The 19,912-nt window shown below is 43.5% G+C and overlaps 1 protein-coding gene across 2 annotated transcripts in view; it reads right to left on the bottom strand.

Annotated features, from left to right (window-relative positions):
- Positions 1 to 19,912, bottom strand: part of SUCLA2 (succinate-CoA ligase ADP-forming subunit beta) — a 125,824-nt gene that overhangs the window by 58,324 nt on the left and 47,588 nt on the right. For both annotated transcript variants that reach the window (XM_073580250.1, XM_073580251.1), the window contains exon 3: positions 5,407 to 5,506. In XM_073580250.1, coding sequence (XP_073436351.1) covers positions 5,407 to 5,506 — 100 coding nt within the window. The remainder of the gene's footprint in view (positions 1 to 5,406; positions 5,507 to 19,912) is intronic.

Raw genomic sequence — 19,912 nt, 5'->3', positions numbered from 1 at the left:
AGGCAGTATAGAAGGAGAATAGGCAGGAACCAAGGAGGTTGTAACGCTGTCAACTATAGGCAGTATAGGAGGAGAATAGACAGCAGCCGAGAAGGCTGTAATGCTGTTCAACTATAGGCAGTAGAGGAGAATAGGCCGGAGCCAAGGAGTCTGTACTGCTGTTCATCTATAGGCAGGATAGGTGGAGAATAGGCTGGAGACGAGGAGGCAGTAATGCTGTTCATCTATAGGCAGTATAGGAGGAGAAGAGGCAGTGGCCGAGGAGGTTGTAACGCTGTTCACTACAGGCAGTATAGAAGAATCGACAGGAATAGACAGGAGCCGAGGACGTTGTAACGCTGTTCACTATACGCAGTATAGGAGGAGAACAGGCAGGAGCCGAGAAGGCTGTAATGCTGTTCAACTTTAGACAGAATAGGAGAATAGGCCGGTGCCAAGGAGTCTGTAGTGCTGTTCATCTATAGGCAGGATAGGTGGAGAATAGGCTGGAGACGAGGAGGCAGTAATGCTGTTCAACTAGTTCAACTATAGGCAGTAAAGGTGGAGTGTAGGCAGGAGCCGAGGAAGACGTAATGCTGTGCAATCTATAGGCAGTACAAAAGGAGTATAATCTGTAATCTGTTCAACTATAGGCAGTATAGAATGAGTATAGGCAAGAGCTGAGGAGGTTGTAATGTTGTTCAACTACAAACAGTATAGAAGGAGTATAGACAGGAGCAGAGGAATACATATTTTTTGGTTACTAAAAATGAGATAGCAACCCTTTGGAAAGGAAATTCTGTACCAGTTGTTAGCGATATCCTTGATAAGATCATATTGCATAATTCATACAAAAGGAGCCATGCAAAAGCAAACAATTATGCATCCTATTATAAAAGATCTTGACTCAATTTCACTTCTTGAATGTTATTCTATTGCTTCTCTCCAATTACGAATTGTCTTTGATCTTTTTGAATTTGTATAAATATTTAATTGTAAACCCCTAACCACATTTAAATGGTTATAAATATTACTGTTAAGTTATTGTACCCTTTCCCTTCCCTTCCTGTTTTGTTCCCCAATAAAAGGTTATCAAAAGCTAACTGCCTTACCTCCTCTCCCTCTTTACCCAATTCCCTTTCCTATCCCATATTTTTGTATGTTAAAATTTTCAATAAAGTTTGTTTGAAAAAGGAGGCTGTAATGATGTTCAACTATAGGCAGTATAGAAGGGGTATAAGCAGGAGAAGAGCAGATATTAAAAGTTTGCCCCATATATATGCAGTAAAGAAAGGGTATAAGGAGAGAAGCAGACAGTAATAATGTGGAATCTATAGGCGGTATAGAAGGACTATAGGTAGAACGACTATAGGTAGAAGTAGCTTGCCATGCTATGCAATCTATAGGCAGTGTAGGAGGAGTATGGCAGAAGGAGGTGAGCAGAAAGTAATGGTGTGCCATCTACAAGTATTATAGGAGTACAGGCAGAAGGAGATAAGTAGTTTGTAATGGCTATGCAAACTATAGGCAGTGTAAGAGGAGTATAGGCATAAGAAAATGAGAAAATAGTAATGCTGTGCCATCTATAGACAGTATAGAAATATAGACAGAAAGATATGAGCACAGTGATCAACTCTGCAAAAATTCTTTCTAAGGCTACTTTCACACTAGCGTTTTTTAGCGCTGCGCTTCGTGCGCAATAGAATCGCATGCAAAAAACGCATCATGCGGTTTTTTTTAGGCGCATGCGTTTTAACCAGTTTCTAGCCATGTTAACTCTTAAAACGCATGCGATTTTAAATGCAGGCGCGCGCATGTCCATGCGCACGCCTGCGTTCCCATAGGCTGTAATGTGTTATTTTGTCGCATTCCATGTGCAAGCGTGCTCATGCGTTTGTTTTTTTTTGTTTTTTTTTTTAGACAGGTCGGACGGCCCAAAGAAGCAACAGGTTGCGCCCGGCGCGAATAGGCGCACACTACATAAAAACCGCATGCGCACGAAATCGTATACGAACGCGTGCATATGCTAGACCATGCGCCCCCATGTTAAAGATAGGTAGGGGCGCAGGACGCATGCGCATCGACACGCACGAAGAGCAGCGCGAAAAACGCTAGTGTGAAACCAGCCTAAACTAGAAAAAAAAAAACCAACATAGTAATGGGTCCCCACTACCCTAAAAAAATCCAAATTTTAAGATTAAAAAACTTGTTTTTGAAGGAAAAAATATATTTACTGCACTCACCTTGTAAAATAAATAATGAAATAATTTTACAGTACGAGTCATGGCTTTATTGTAATGGTAGATAACCGCAGAACATAGTTAATTTTGTTTAAAAAAATTAATCTAGAATTGTTGATCTTTGTTAATTTCATTTCAAAACATAATAAATGATCAAAAAGTCATATGTGCCATAAAATGGTACCAAAGAAAACCTTAGTTACTAACTGGTAATAGGATTTTACAAAGCCCATGACCACACCACATGAGAGAGGGTATCCGCCCATTAAGGAGGGAAAATCTACTGAATAAAAGGGCATTACCTCTCTCTTCTGCATCAGTTGGGTTTCAGAGCATGACAGTACCTCCAATTAATTGTGCAACCAACATCAACCAAACATTATTAATTCTAATTATACATCCAATTGAATAGTGCACACCAACTAGTGAGAAGAAGGGAGGGAATATAATTGTGCTGTCGTGGACTCTATAAAAGCCCATTACCGGTAAGTAACTAAGATTTTTCCCCGTTCTCCGCGACAGCACCACCTTAGAGATTTATATAGAAGAAACACCTTAGGGAGGTACACTGCTTATAACACCTTTTTCCCAAAGGAGAGATTGGCAGAGGCAGACATATCAAGTCAGTATTGTTTATAGAAGGTGGAAGGAGAGGACCATGTAGCCGCCTTACATATCCGGTCAATAGAAACTTCCGCCTTCTCTGCCAGGAGGTCGCCACTGACAGAATAAGCCTTCAAGTTCTTTGGAACTGACACATTACTAAAGGAGTAGGCTAACCTAATTGGCCTCCCTGAATCATCTAGCAGGTACCCCTTGTCACTTTGAGGCCTTTCCTAACCCTCCTGGAAGGAAACAAACAAAGCCTCATTTGCCAAGGTCCGGGACAGACATATCTTTGGTACCGTCCTTACTTCACTTTAAGTTCCCTCAAGGACAGGAAACCAAAACTGATGTGGATGAGAGGTACCGTCCTTTTATTCAGTAGGTTTCATGTCCTTGATGGGCGGATACCCTCTCTCACGTGTTGCTGTATGGAAGAAATGGAAAAACTACACAGATCGTCACTCAAAAAAAATAAGCCTTCACGCATACTCGATGCAAAAATGTAAAACTAAAATATTAGTGTATGGTAAGAACAACGATTTTTTTCTCAATTTATATTCTGTTCAAAAGGAATACGAACAGGAGTATAACTATAAAAATTTGATATTGCCACAATTCCACTGACCCAAAGAATGATGTGCATTGAATAACGTGACATTTAAAAAAAAAAAAAAAATGGCAGAATTGTAGTTTTACTTTTTAATATTCCTCACAAACAAAGTAAAAAAGTAAATATAGTTAATAAATCACATATATCCCAAAATGGTGCCTTAAAAAAAGCAAAACCTCTCTTACAGCTACACTGGGAAAAGGTAAAATAGTCCTGGCTCTTAGAAAGTGACACAAAATATATACATACACAAATGATAAACTGGATCCAGTTATCTGCTTACAACATTGTCCAATATTGTGGTCCCTGGTGAATTATCACTGCTTTTCTTACTTTAAAGGGTAACTTTTCAGAATAATCTGCTGTGTGTATAAAATGAATAACACCCTTTCTAGCCATTACATAACTTGTATTCTGCATTTTTCAATGGTTTTACCCTCTGCATAATCTCTCTCTTAATTTGTAATCCAATTGTATCTGGTGGGTAGATATGAGCTGCAGTAATCTAGCCATACACAGCACACAGAGGGATTCCTGCTCCTCATTTTTTAGCTCACAGAGACAAGCTGCAGCAACAATATGGAGGATATTATACAGCAGAGCTGAGCTGTGTTGTTCTGAATCAAGCTCTTATATGAGGTAGAATAAATATTACAAAAACATTGTCAAGCGCTCTCTATCGGCTTCCATCAGTTTCTTCGTGCTTGTCACTCCTCCTTCACCGACCCTCTCATAGAGTATAATGATTTTCAATAATACGGTCTGGCTTGAGTAAGCAAGTCGGACTTGAGCCTCTTTTCACAGTGGATGACAAGTTCAAGAGACGGAGGGAGGGGAAGAAGTGTCTGATTAGTCGAGACCGAAGCCAATTCCTAATATATTTCAAAGTTTCTTATAAGTGCCTGTACTGTAGATGTATGCAAAGTTTGTTACAAGTACGACTCCTTTTTCAGTGAATGCTTTCTCCATCGACACAAATGTAAGGAGAGACCCATCACTCAAGAGTAGGGAAAAAAAAAAAAAAAAGAAAATGCCAGGGGCAGGCCTCTTGGACTAATGACTAATCACCCAAATAGCATGGTGCCTGGCCAGGTGGACAATGCATATTGTCTCTGAAACACCTCAGCATTTCAGAGTAAAACATACCAAGCTGAATTCACAGAGCAAGTGTCTGATTTATGCTGCCTGTGGTCCGGTCAGCATGTAGGAGTTGAAATATAAATTCGGCACTCCAAATATGAATGCAGAAAAAAGAAAATACTTTATTGATACAGGTACAGCCACTGTATGGCAAACGTTTTGGCCAACAATCAGGCCTTCATCGGAAATTGTCTTCTCATCTTGATGGCGATACATACAGGTCATTTTTAATTGAGCAATGGAATCTTCCTGAACCAGTCTCACTAGGCGCTGTGGCAATGCACTGCCGTGCAGGGGATATGGCAGACTGGTTCCAGGAAGATTCCACTGCTCAATTAAAAATGACCTGTATGATGTATCGCCATCAAGATTAGAAGACATATTCTGAGGAAGGCCTGATTGTTGGCCGACCGTCAAGACATTTGCCATACAGTGGATGTACTTGTTTCAATAAAGCATTTTCTTTTTTTTCTGCATTCAAAATTGGAGTGCCAAATTCATTTTTCATCTGATTGCGGAGTAGTATCCTATTTGTGCACCCATCAATAGAGGAGTGCAACGCAGCCCTTTTTGAAGCATGTAGGAGTTGTTCGGTTGCCTTTAAATCCACAAACATATGTTATGAAATAATTAGATTTGGAGCTTAAAAAGTGAAATAAGGTTAGAAAAAGTTTACAATACAACTTGTAAGTACTAATAAAGATGTTTTGGGGTTGAATGCATACAGAGGATGGACTGCAAACATATTCAAATATCTTTTGTTTAACTGAAATTTTATTGTGACACAAGTATGCATACTGCCCATATCTAAAGGTAATAAGTCAAACTTACGAATAGACAATCTTCACTCCTCCTTTTAGGCCACCTTCAAAAGAGCCCTTTCCTCTTCCTCCAGCAAGCACTTGGGCCTTTACAACCAAATCCTTGGAGCCTTCAGGGAGAAGACAGAACAATCATTATCAAACAAATTTGGGAAAACTTTCATAATACAAAGTGCCCACCAGTTGCAATACTGACATAGGAAGCAGAACTCCGCAATCTCTAAAAGTCTTCAAAAATGGAAACCACATTTACAACTGCAACTGTATTCAGATGGGGGGCATGGGACCCCCTTACTGGCAATGAGTACAAGTCTTGGCGGTCAATACCCTATCAATCCAGCAGTTACCACCAATCCTGTGGATAGGTGATAACATATCAGTGAAACATCCCTTTAACCATTTATTGGCTGCAGGGTTAGTTCACTGGTGATGGCAACACCATCGCTTCTGGTCTAGCAGAGATCATTGGACTAGCGGCTCAGTAGCAGTAGAGGGTGGAAAAAAAAGGCTTTTTCTTTCTCCATGGCAGCTTCCCACATTTTACTTTAAAAATATTGTGGAAAATAAATGATTTTCCGAAAACTAAAGATCACATCTGAACAAAATAGATAAATCACTTGTAGAAAGAGCCATCTAATCATGCAGAAAGACAGTCTGACAAGCACAATGTTTCGAGGATCTTTGCTGAAGGCTGAGAAAAGACAAACTATTTACTCTGCATATGACATTTATCTGTCGAGACATCAAATATTGTTTGGAGGCACATCCATAACATTGCAACTTATTCTGCGGCCTTGATCAAAATTTATATATATATATATATATATATATATATATATATATATATATTGTAAGGTACCGCTTGTCATTCAGGTTGGGGATACTCGCTTTGCAACCAAATAATCAGATCCGGCACGGGTTTTCATAAAAAAATCATAAAAACATCAGCAGTCCATGTGGTTTATTCAGGCATCATAAACCATGACCAGCAACAGAAAGTTCATATCAAACAGCATAGTGTCCATGACCGAGCTCCACTCTGTTAACCCTGTAGTCATACAGGTTATGCAATGTCCAATACGCAGGCTTCTCTAGCCTCACAGTTCTCTCACCTCGTCAGGGTTACCTCATGGTTGCTTCACCACACTGCAGACGTCCATTCCCTACCCTGGGAACTCTCAGACACGTGCAGCCATTAAACACAGCATCCACACGTGCTGTTAGGAAGGCAGCCACATCTTCCAGCGAGACCTTCCATACGGACCAATCGGGTCCAAGCATTCACTCATGTGACCTACCCTGGCCACCTTATATGGTCCGTCACCACGCCCACCGGATCACATGGCTATGACCTCATCACAGGTCCTTCAATCATTCACACTCATATACTTTACTATTTCGTTCTAGACACCTCCCCTAGGTGGGTTTGTAGGTAGCTGGTTCCGCCCGTCTCACCAGCTACCTGGAAAGCTCTCCCTGACACAGTGTAACGAAAGCTCAGCAGTACCTCTGCTGATCAACACACATATTCAAGCTTCCATCCCAAGGCCACCTACCTTGGGATACATAACGATCATTCAGCATCCTGCCACTCATCCTCTCTCCTGGGACACCCACACAGCGCCCCCTAGCGGACACAGTGGTTCCTGCACCACTTATATATATATATATATATATATAATATACACATACACATATACACAGCAGTGCACCATTGGACAATGAAAAAAATTCTGAGTTAGTAATAGCAGAAAATGTGCCATAACATAAATTACCTTATTTTAAATATTAAAAAAAAAAATGTTGACGTTTTTATTCTGGTCACTGGGGATGTTCTAGACTCATAACATCACAGACAGGATTACAATGAAAGGCAATTTCTCTGTATACAGCACATAACACAGATTTCAATCACAGTAGGTTATATCACAGTTCCCCTCCCTTCATAATGACCTATGCTCAGATACAGTGGTGAGAAAAAGTGTTTGCCCCATTCCTAATATTCTATTCTTTTGCATATTTGTCACACTTAAATGTCAGAACACTAAACAAATTTAAATATTAGTCAAAAATAACACAATTATACAAAAAATGTAGTTTTTAAAAGGAACCTGCCAGCAGGATTGTGCATAATAACCTACAGACACTTTCAGGTTGGCTCCATTATACTGACCCCTTGGGGATTTTTTCGGTTTTGAGTTTTCATTTTTTACTCCCCTCGTTCCCAGGGCCATAACTTTTTTATTTTTCCATCAATATGGCCATGTGAGGGCTTATTTTTTGAGGGACAAGTTGTACTTTTGAACGACACCATTGCTTTTACCAAGTCGTGTACTAGAAAACAGGAAAAAAATTCCAAGTGTGGTAAAGTTGGAAAAAAAGTGCAAGCCCACACTTGGTTTTTTTGCTAGGATCACTAAATGCTAAAACTGACCTGCCATTATGATTCTCTAGGTCATTACAAGTTAATAGACACCAAATATGTCTAGATAATGAAACACAACATCTGACTCTGAAGTCAATGAGTTTGTAGAAGGTGCACAAGTAGGGTATCCAGCCCGTAATATAATTGATAATGAACTTGGCACTCAAGATTTTTTAAAAGAAAAATTCCATCTTTATTGGCATCCAGATAACCTTTATTCTAAATGTTTTCGGACCAACATATGGCCTTCATCAGAGACTGTTTTAGAATTTGCTGTTTTATAAAAACATATAAAAAAAACAGAAAATTAGGTACAAAAATGAACATCATATGATGCACAAAAGGAAAAAAGAGAGAAAATAACATATGTCGAATAAGCATATATTCAGTCCCACATTGTTAGAGATTGAGCCACAAAGATACAAGTCATGCAATCATTCTGTAAAAATATACAGAATATATGCAAGCTTATATCTGGTATATAGTTATTTCAACTTACTCTGCTTGTCCCCTTATGTTGTGAGGTCAAGAAACCTTTCAAAGTGCTTTATGATCCATGTAGTGCTGGACATCTGTTTATCTGACCACAACATTTTATTGGGTCCTGCTGTCTCAATTTAGTTTGATTGATTAACGAGAAGAGAGCAAAAAAAAAAAAAAATCTAAGCCTTAGCCTCCTATATATTCAGACATAGCTTGGGGAATGCATTTATGCACATGTAATCGAAGTACATGTATCAAAGTACTGGCAGTTATAACATGGATGTTAGACAGGGCAGGAGACAGGTAAGACAAATAAATCTATTCCCTGTACATTTGGGCTACCGCAAATATTTACCATATGCATTTGTATAATTTATATCCTGGCCGCTGTATTTACATACCTCCACCGCCCTGGCATTAACTCCCTACACTCCGTCCATATTGGCCCCTCACTCCTTTCCTCTCCTATGTATAGCACTCACGCTCTTTTCACATTGCTAAACAGCACTGATCCATTCAGTCCCACCATTCAACATCAGAGATGCTCTCACAAATCACTTAACCATCTGCTCCCTCTTTCTATCCTCCTTCTCCTAGTCGCAGGAGACATTGCTCCCAACCCTGGTCCTTCATGTTATAGAAAGTCAAACCCCCTAACTGCTACACTCAGAAACCCCTCTAATCTTATTAATATTCCCTGCATGGCATCTGTCTCTCTTAATTGTGCACTTTGGAATTCTCGCTCAGTGTGTAACAAACTCTCCTTCACTCACGACTTTTTCCTCTCCAATTCTCTTAACCTTCTGGCTCTTACTGAAACCTGGATCCAGCAGTCAGGCACTACCGCTGTTGCTGCTGTTGCTCTTTAATACGGGGGGACTACACTTCTCTCATACCCCAAGATCAGACAATAGAGCAGGTGGAGGTGTTTGTCTGCTCCTATCACCAAAATGTACCTTTCAGTTTATCCCTCAACTACCCTCACTAGTCTTCCCTTCTTTTGAGGTCCATGCCGTCAGACTCTACACCCCCGTCTCCATGCGAGTGGCGGTGGTGTATCGTCCTCCCGGCCCCTCTCATCAATTCCTGGATCATTTTGCCAGTTGGCTTCCACATTTTCTCTCCTGTGACATCCCTACCCCCTCATCATGGGAGATTTCAATATCCCCATTGCTCTTCCCCTCTTCTACTCACCTTTTATCTCTAACCTCCTCGTTTGGCCTTTTGCAGCTTACTAATTCTCCAACGCATGAAGACGGAAACTCCCTCGACTTGGTCTTCTCTCGGCTTTGTGCAGTGGATGATTTTGCAAACTCCCCCCTCCCGCTCTCTGACCACAATCTTCTTTCATTCTCTAATAAGAACTGCCTGGCTGCTCAGGTCACCCCCACTGTCCATACTTATAGAAACATACAGGCCATTAACACCCAGAAACTTATGAAGAACTTGCAGTCTTCATTGGCCCCTATTTCCTCCCTCTCATGTCCTGATTCTGCACTGAAGCATTACAATGAAACACTTCAAAGTGCCCTGGATGAATTTGCACCCCCTATAAATAGAACACCACAACACAGACGGCGACAACCCTGGCATACCCTGCAAACACGTTTCCTGCAGCGGTGCTCCAGGTGCGCCGAACGTCTGTGGAGAAAATCCAATCTACATGAAGATTTCATCCATTATAAGTTTATGCTTAGAACATACAACACTGCCCTTCACCTCTCCAAACAAACCTATTTCAACACCCTCATCACCTCACTGTCCAATAACTCAAAACGTCTCTTTGACACTTTTCATTCTCTACTCAACCCAAAAGTACAGGCCCAAACCACGGAGCTCCGAGCTGATGATCTGGCCAATTACTTCAAAGAAAAAATTTACCAGATTCGACAGGAAATTATCTCCCAATCACCTTATACCATGCACTGTCCTCCCTCCCCCACTGCACCTAGCTCACTCTCTGACTTCGAACCAGTCACAGAAGAAGTAAGCAGGCTCCTTGCATCTTCTCACCCAACCACTTGCATCAGTGACCCACTTCCATCACATCTCCTCCAGTCCCTTTACCCTGCTGTTACCCCTCACCTAACTAAAATATTTAACCTCTCTTTCTTCTGGTATCTTTCCCTCCTCGTTTAAGCATGCCATCATACATTCACTACTTAAAAAACCATCCCGCGACCAAAACTGTGCCGCTAACTAGAGACCTGTCTCTAATCTTCCCTTCATCTCTAAACTCCTGGAACACCTGGTCCACTCCCGTCTTATCCACTATCTCTCTGATAACTCTCTTCTCGACCCTCTCCAATGCGGTTTCTGCTCTTTACACTCTACTGAAACTGCCCTCACTAAAGTCTCTAATGATCTACTAACAGCTAAATCAAATGGTCATTACTCCATGGATCATCAGCTCCTACTCACTATGCTCCGTTCCATTGGCCTCAAGGACACTGTTCTCTCCTGGTTCTCCTCCTATCTCTCTGACCGCTCCTTTACTGTATCTTTTGCTGGTTCCTCCTCCTCTCACCTTCCCCTTACTGTTGGGGTTCCTCAAGGATCGGTTCTAGGCCCCCTCCTTTTCTCCTTGTACACTGCCCCTATTGGTCAAAAAATCAGTAGATTTGGTTTCCAGTACCATCTCTATGCTGATGACACCCAATTATACGCTTCTTCTCCTGACATCACGCCAACCTTTCTAGAAAACACCGGCGATTATCTAAACGCTGTATCTAACATCATGTCCTCACTATATCTGAAACTAAACCTGTCAAAGACTGAACTCCTTGTGTTTCCTCCCTCTACTAATGTACCTATACCCGGCATTGCCATTTCTGTGTATGGTTCCACTATCACTCCCCAGCAACATGCCCGCTGTCTTGGGGTCATACTTGATTCCGAGCTTTCCTTTGCCCCCCACATTCGATCACTGGCTCGCTCCTGTCATCTGCACCTCAAAAACATTTCTAGAATTCGACCTTTTCTTACTTTTAACTCTGCAAAAACTCTGTTTCTCTTATTCTCGCCTCGACTATTGTATCTCTCTTCTAATCGGTCTCCCTCTTACCAAACTCTCCCCTCTCCAATCTGTCTTGAATGCTGCAGCCAGGATCATATTCCTCACCAATCATTACACCGATGCCTCTACCTTGTGCCAGTCATTACTCTGGCTACCCATCCACTCCAGAATTCAGTATAAACTTATTACCCTCACCCACAAAGCCCTCCATGGCTCAGCACCACCCTACATCTCCTCCCTTGTTTCAGTATACCACCCTACCCACACCCTCCATTCTGCTGATGACCTGAGGTTAGCATCTCAATAATCAGAACCTCCCACTCCCGTCTCCAAGACTTTACACGTGCTGCGCCAATTCTTTGGAATGCACTTCCCAGGTCTATACGATTAGTCCCCAATCCCCACAATTTTAAGAGTGCCCTGAAAACGCATTTATTCAGACTGGCCTATCGCCTCAACACATTAACCTAATCTATCCCTGTGTGGCACAGCCAAAAGTTTTACCATAACCAGGTTCCCCGCATCATGTTCCCACATGCTTTATGCATCCATTAGCCCTCTGTGTCTGTACTGTTACACACTTAACATTATGGCTGGTCCATACAATCAGGGCAACTGTTACCACCCACCTTTCGTGTCTACCTCCTTTTTTGTCATTTAAACTCATTGATGGTGATGTGTGTCAGGGCTCTTTATATCACTGAAAGCAATTGCAGATACCTGTGCAAATTAGTTTGGCAGGTGTGTCCAAATAAAGGCAAGACTACTTAAGAAGGCTGTTCCACATTATTAAGCAGCCTACATTTTTTGCCAAAATGGGAAAGAAAAAGGATGTGTCGGCTGCTGAGAAGCAGCAAATTGTGGAGTATTTAGGTCAAGGCATGACTACAATCAACATTGCCAAGACACTTCATTGTGATCATCAGCATGTGTGCGTGCTGATAAGGAAAAACCACCATGGTTACTTACCGGTAGCCGGTTTTTCCGGAACCCATGACAGCACCACCTGAGAGAGGGATCCGCCCCGCCAGGACAGGAACCTACTGAGACATAAGGGGCGGCACCTCTCCCCCGCTTCAGTTGGGTTACAGAGCACTGAGAGGACTTCCCGGTTAGTTACATGTTTAATCCAACACCACAACACTCAAAAAACACCCTACTAATTGTGCACACCCATATGGTGAAAAGGGGGGGGAAATATACGGGTGCTGTCATGGGTTCCGGAAAAACCGGCTACCGGTAAGTAACCATGGTGGTTTTCCCTTCACCCATGACAGCACCACCTGAGAGATTTTTGGAGATTCAAAACACCTTAGGGAGGGACCACCGCTTGCAGCACCCTTCTACCAAAGGTTAAGTCAGCAGAGGAGGATAGATTCAACCTATAGTGCTTAAAGAAGGTTGAAGGTGAGGCCCAGATAGTGGCCTTACAAATATGTTCGATCGATACCTCTGCTTTTTCGGCCCAGGAGGTCGCAACGGCTCTGGTGGAATGAGCCTTGATGCCGTCAGGAATCGGGATACCACTAGCTGTGTAGGCTACACTAATGGCCTCCCTAATCCATCTAGCAATAGTCCCTTTTGAAACCCCATAGCCTTTCCTGGCACCCTGAAAAGCTACGAATAGGGACTGGGACCTCCTCCACTGGCTAGTCATAGATATGTATTCTACGAGAGCTCTCTTAACATCCAGATTATGGAACTTTTCCTCCCCCAGATTTTTTGGGTTCTCGCAGAAAGATGGAAGGACAATTTCCTGGCCCCGATGGAAATCTGATGCTACTTTGGGCAGATAAGCGAGGTCTGTTCTTAACACTACCCTATCCTGAAAGGCTTGCGTATAAGGTGGATTTACTGAGAGAGCCTGTAAATCGCTTATCCTGCGGGCTGACGTGAGGGCCACTAACAGGATTGTTTTTAGGGTCAGAAACTTTAGGGGTAGCTGATATAATGGCTCATACGGATCTTTTGTAAGGGCCTCTAGCACTAGGTTTAAATCCCAGGGGGCTATCCGGGGTATTGGGATAGGCCTAGCTCTATGGCAGGATTTAATAAATCTGGCTACCCATCTATTTGATGCCAATTTGCAGTTGTAGATCGCCCCTAGTGCAGACACCTGAACTTTAAGTGTGTTCACTGCTAACCCCATCTGCAACCCCGATTGTAAGAACTCCAGGATGGCATTAATCGGGGGATCTTTCCCTAACGGCCTACCTAAGAACTGCAGGAACTTATTCCATGTTCTGCCGTAGATGTTAGTCGTCACTGGTTTCCTACTCTTTAGCAGGGTGGCCACCAACCCGGGGGAGAACCCTCTATCCGTTAAAAGCGACCTTTCAAATTCCACGCCGTCAGATGGAATCCTTTGACCTGAGCGTGGAATATTGGACCTTGAGCTAGTAGGTCCGGGATTTCTGGTAGAACCCATGGATCGGAGAGGGACATCCTTCGTAGCAGAGCAAACCAGGGCCTTTTTGGCCAAAACGGAGCTATTAGAATCACCCTGGCCTGATCGTTTCTGATTTTTCTGACAACTGTTGGGATCAGAGCCACTGGGGGGAACGCATAAGCTAGCCTGAAGTTCCACTGGATGTGCAATGAGTCCACTGCCCATGGATTTTCTCTCGGGTTTAGAGAGCAGAACCTTTCTGTTTACCTGTTGTGTTTGTTGGCAAAGAGGTCTATCACCGGTTTCCCCCAAAGCTGAGTTATTTTTTGAAAAATGGACCGGTTTAGCGCCCATTCCCCCTGCTTCAGGGTATTGCGACTCAAGAAGTCTGCCTCTATGTTTTCTGCCCCTTTTATATGTAAGGCTGTCAAGGAGTGTAGGTGTCCTTCTGCTCTGCTCAGAATGTCTGTCGCCGCTTCCATTAAGGAGTGTGATCTTGTCCCTCCTTGGTGGTTGATGTATGCCACTACTACCTTGTTGTCTGACATGATGCGTACATTTCGACCCTGGAGTAGCGGAATGAAGTGACTTAGGGCCTTGCCCACTGTTCTCTCAGGTTGGAGGATGCTTCCCTTTCTTGACGCGTCCAGGAACCCTGACCTATGATGCCCCTTAGGTGTGCCCCCCACCCCGAGGAGCTTGCATCTGTTAAGATTATATCTGACGTCTGTCTGTCCCACGGTATTCCCAAGGTCAGATTTTTCTTGTCCACCCACCAATTGAGAGAGTCTCTGGTTTTTAAGAAAAGCTCCAGCTTTCCTTCTAAACGCCCTCTTAGCGATCTTTGTGCTGTTAGTATCTCCCACTGGAGTTGCCGGGTGTGAAACTGAGCCCACCTGACCGCCGGAATACAGGATGTTAGGGTACCTAACAGGGACATTGCTCTTCTTAGTCATTAGTCATACGTGGTTGGTTTTGGCCCGTGAAGGCCAGATTCTGCACCTTTTCTATTTTGGATTCTGGGAGCAGACACTCTTGCTTTTCTGAGTCTAGTACGAATCCTAGGAAGGTCTGCTGTTTTAGGGGTTGCAATTTTGATTTTTTTTTAAATAGACTATCCACCCTAATTCCTGCAAGGTGTTGATCACCCGGGTCAACTGAGCTGTACAGTGGTCCTCTGAGCTGCCTACTATGAGAAAATCGACCAGGCATGGTATTATGACCGTGTCGTGAATCCGGAGAAAGGCAGTCACTTCCGCTATGACTTTGGCATATCTATAGCCCCGAGAGTTTTCACCAAACGGAAGAGCCCTGAACGGAAAGTGCCTTAGCGTGCCTTGAATATAAAGTACTACCCTCAAGTATTTCTGGTAATCTGGGTGGATAGGGATGTGATAATACGCATCCTTTAAATCGACCACGGCCATGAAGCAATCTTGGTGTAGCAGCTTCACCGCCGTAGTTACTGATTCCATCTTGAAGGTCGAGTTCCTTATCCATAGATTGAGCCGTTTGAGATTTAGGATTGTCCTGAAAGTTTGATCGGGTTTTTTTATCAGAAAAAGGGGTGAATAAAACCCCTTCCCTTCCTGTAGGCGTGGTACCTCGGAGAGTACCCGCTTGTCTATCAGGCTCAGGATCTCTGTTTCTAAGGCCACCTGCTCTTCGGTCACCTTCCTGATGGGTGTGATGACGACCACGGATTTTGGCAGACGGATGAAGGGAATTTTCAGGCCTTCTGTTAGGATGGTTAGGATCCAGGCGTTGGAGGAGATCTTCTCCCAAGTTTGGAAAAAGAGTGCCAATCTCCCCCCCACTGGAATACTGGCGTCACTGTGGCGACTTTTTTGAGGTGGAGGTACCTCCACCAAACATAAATCTCGATTCTTTTTTTCTTTTATCCTCCCATCTTCTCCTGTCAGCGGGAGGGCGCCCCCTATTGAATCTTCCCCTCCGAAAGGGCTGTCTCCTCTGATCCATAGGAAATCTGGGGAAGCCTTTTTTCTTATCGCCTGCTTTCTCCAGTATATCGTCCAAGTTCTTGCCGAACAAGAATCGACCGTCGCAGGGGAGAGAGCATAATTTGGCCTTGGACTGAAGGTCACCCGGACAGCCCTTAAGCCATAATGCGCGTCTAGCAGCATTTGATAGTGACGCTGCCCTGGCTGTCATCCGCATAGAGTCCGCCGAGGTAACGGCCAAAAAAGCTGCTGCCCCGTGCAAGAGATACATCTCCGATAAGATTTTCTCTCTTGGGACCCTTGAAGCCAGCTTTTCTTCTAACTGCTGCAGCCAGATCATGAGGGAGCGTGCCGTACAAGTACCCGCTATTGCCGGTTTTAGTCCTCCTGCTGTCGCTTCCCATGCGTGCCTCAAATAGGAGTCCGCCTTTTTGTCTAGTGGGTCTCTAAGAAACCCTGCGTCTTCCAGGGGCAGGGCCGACCTTTTGGAGGATCTGGACACTGCTGCATCTATTTTGGGGATTTTGTCCCATATCTCTGCATCCTTATGCTCGAAGGGATATCGTCTCTTGGAAGAGGATGGAAGGGTCCCCGATTTTTCGGGCTTTTTCCACTCTTTCTCAATAAGTGCCTGGATCTTCTCGTTTACCGGAAAGGTCCGTTTTTTCCTCTCCTGAAGCCCCCCAAACATAACATCCTCTAGGGTTTTAGCCGCCTTTTCTTCCTGTAGGCCCATTGTAGCTCCGATGGCCTTTAGGAGGGCGTCTGTGTCTTCTACAGGGAAACATGGTTTACCCCCCATGTCGCTGTCTGAGGAGTCTGAGGAGGATGATTTTTCCGCCTGAGATGAGATTGACGCGGAATCCGAGGGGGAACTAGGGGGATCCTTCCTGTTTTTTTTCCCTTTTTTCAATAGGGACTTAATTGAGCCTTCCATTTCTGACATTAGGGCAGATATCAGATTGGCTGCGAAACTAGGCACTTCCTCCGCCATAGTCCGCTGAATGCACGCAGCAGAGATCTTTTTGCCAATCTCTTGCTAGGGGAGATTTACATATAGCACAATCCCTATTGTTCTTCTTGCTTCCCGCTTTCCTAGGCCTTTCCTACAGGGTGAAGCATACAACAGAAGCCCTATTAACATAAATGCTAACATTCACGAAGATCACTCACCACCCGAAATCAAGGGTACCGGACTCGGAGGCTGCGTCGGGGCACGTGACCCTTCAGAAAGCCGGCCGGTGTCGCACCCAGCGCCATTAAACCATTGCCCTTCTCTGATGTCAGCCGGCGCACCCAGCATGCAATGCGCCGCTGACGTCAGCGGCCTGAAGAAGCCAGCGTCTCTCCCCTGCTATGGGGATCGAGATGCGGCGTGCGCGAGGGGAGGGCGACGCAGTGGGGGCTTCCCGCAGACCCCGGGGATCCCACCGACGCCCGCACGAACCCGGAACCCCGGAGGGCCCGGGGACTGCGCATCCAGCACCCGACGGCCGGCGCTGCAGGTGAGACACCTGTTCTTCCTGCGCCGGGACGGGGCTGGGTCCATTTTCTTCGCCCATGACAGGCACCGCCGACAGTGGGGTTCCTTCCAGGACAGGAACCCAACTGAAGCGGGGGAGAGGTGCCGCCCCTTATGTCTCAGTAGGTTCCTGTCCTGGCGGGGCGGATCCCTCTCTCAGGTGGTGCTGTCATGGGTGAAGGGAAAATTTTACCTATGCGAATGCAAAATTTTAAAAACGCATTGTGGAAAAAAAAACGTTTAATTTAAAAATTTTAAAAAATGCACATGTGCTTGCTATGCTCCTAGCCACATCTGTACCAAAATTCAAGTTGGGATCGTGGTGGGATCATATTTAAAAATATATCTATTACAGTGTCAATTCGAAAATCTTGGATTCAGATCTGTTCAGTCTGTGGTCTAAAAGTGTGGGGTCTATATTTACCAAATAATCCATGATTTTTAGATATTACTGTATTATTTTATTATTTTACAGCTTAGAAGCAGGAGAGGACAGAGGAGAAAGCTTTGTTAAGGCTCAACCTGAGAAAGAACAGGGGTAGACAGTGAAGGCAGAGCAGATGACAGGCCAGCAGCTCTGTCAATCATATTAAGTATCTGCCCACCGCAGAGATAGGAAGACAGAGCTTCTGAGCTTTCATGTCCTGACATTCCTGGACATGTTCACTCTCGAACAAACAATAGTCTCTAAACAGGCATCAAGGGAGTCAGTGTGCTCCTATAATGGTGAGTGTGTTTTAAGTTTGAGCAAATTTATATTAATAGTTTAATGCTTTTCTTATTAAGGGCTAAAACACACACAGTGCTATTCTGAGTGATCGTTCAGAAAACCGCCCCCCATTGATTTCAATGGGGTTAAACACATGCAGTGTTTTTTGAGTATATCACTGCTTGCACTACTTTTTGATCGCTGCAATAAACGCAGCATTTGTCACTATTTATATAAAAAATAGCTGCCATCGTTTTCACTAGCAATTAAAAAACTAATGCAGATATACTGAAAACTCGGTAGAAAAATGCTGCCAAAACTGCAGCATTTATCCGTAGGAAGAAAAAGCTGTGTGTGCCCTAATACTCACTTTGTAGTAACACAGTTATAGCTCAAGTGTACTGTAAATCTTTAATTTTATTACCCATCTTCCTTAATATTAACTGTATTTTTCTCACACAGCAATGGCTGCTACTTCTCAAGGAACAGCATTTATAATATATGCTGTTGAAATCCTTTTGAAAAAACTGGACACACAACAATAAAAAAAATCCTAGGCCGGTACAAGATTGGATGTTTCATATAAATCTTTATCTTAAGAGGTGGAAGAGGCATCATTTTTCTCAGAACAGTACCGGCTTTCATTTGATATGTCACAAGACTGTTTCTTTATATTTTGTTTTGGAGAAATCAAATTCAAAATTTTGATGTGCAATTGCGGAAAAAAACATATGTTTTAAAACTATGAAAAAATGCATGCGTATTACTTGTGTTCTTGTATATATTTGTACAGGGATTCAACTTGGGACCTATCAAATTCATATTTTTTTTAAGCTTTGAAGCATCTGATTTTATGTTTGTGAGTTTCTTCCTTTTTTCTTTTCAAATTACAACTTATTGAATTCAACATTTATATGCAACAGTAAACACAAAAAACAAATACTGTAAGGGTACGTGCACACGCTGCGGAATCCGCTGCGGATTAATCCGCAGGGATTTTGCAAAAACCGCAGATAATCCGCAGGTCAAAAGACCTGCGGATTATCTGCGGTTTTGCCTGCGGTTTGGTCCTGCGGATTCACTATCTCCACAATGGTGGAGATAGGAACCCGCAGCGGTTTCCGCAGAAAGAAGTGACATGCAATTCTTTCTGCGGATTCAAAACCGCAGCAAATCCGCGCGGATTTTTCTGCAGCGTCGGCACAGCGGTTTTTTTTTATCATTCATTTGAATGGTACTGTACACCGCAGCTAAAACTGCTGCGGGTCCGCAGCGGCCAAAACCGCTGCGGAAACGCAGCGGAATCCGCAGCGTGTGCACACAGCCTAAGTGCCAGAATAAATACATCTTAATCATCACACAAGTTGCTCAGCATTTTCAACCTGAATGCATTGAACAAACCAAAAGAGAAAAGGTGATCATATCCTCAAGTCTCATCCTAAAAAACAAGATTAATGTTTAATTAAGATGCTTTAGGGCCAAAATAAAAAAACAAAAAAGTGTATGCTACTGCTTAGCCAGCAGTCTAACAGTGGCGTAACTAGAGTCATGTGGGACCCGACGCAAAATTTGGACCAAGCCCCCACCAGCACGTTAGTCAGATGTATGGGCCCCATACTGGAGTACTGTACCCCAATCCTGGCACCTATGCTGTAATAAAGTCACACATCTTGTAATAATGTCCCCTGGCAACTATCCTGTAATAATGTCCCCCCATCTTGGCACCTGTCCTGTAATATTTAACCCAATCTTGACCCCTTGTTTTAGTAATGTCCCACGCCCTATAATTATGACCGCGATCCTGGCCCTCATCTTTAAATGATTGCCTCCACCCTGGACCCTTTATTTAAAAATGTCTCCCGTCCTGTAATCATGTTCCTTTTCATAGCGCTCTCCTCAAACACATTTAAATAACGAAAAAAAAAAAACGATTCCTGTTACCTGTCCGCGCTCCCGTGGAGAGTAGCGGCCCTTTTCCTCTGTGCAAAGCAATACATTTCAGCTGAATGTA

Source organism: Dendrobates tinctorius, unplaced genomic scaffold, assembly GCF_039654945.1.
Source record: "Dendrobates tinctorius isolate UK_male_01 unplaced genomic scaffold, ASM3965494v1 ptg000064l, whole genome shotgun sequence".
NCBI lineage: Eukaryota > Metazoa > Chordata > Amphibia > Anura > Dendrobatidae > Dendrobates > Dendrobates tinctorius.
Note: the sequence above shows the minus strand (reverse complement) of the source record. Positions and strands in the feature narration are given on the sequence as shown.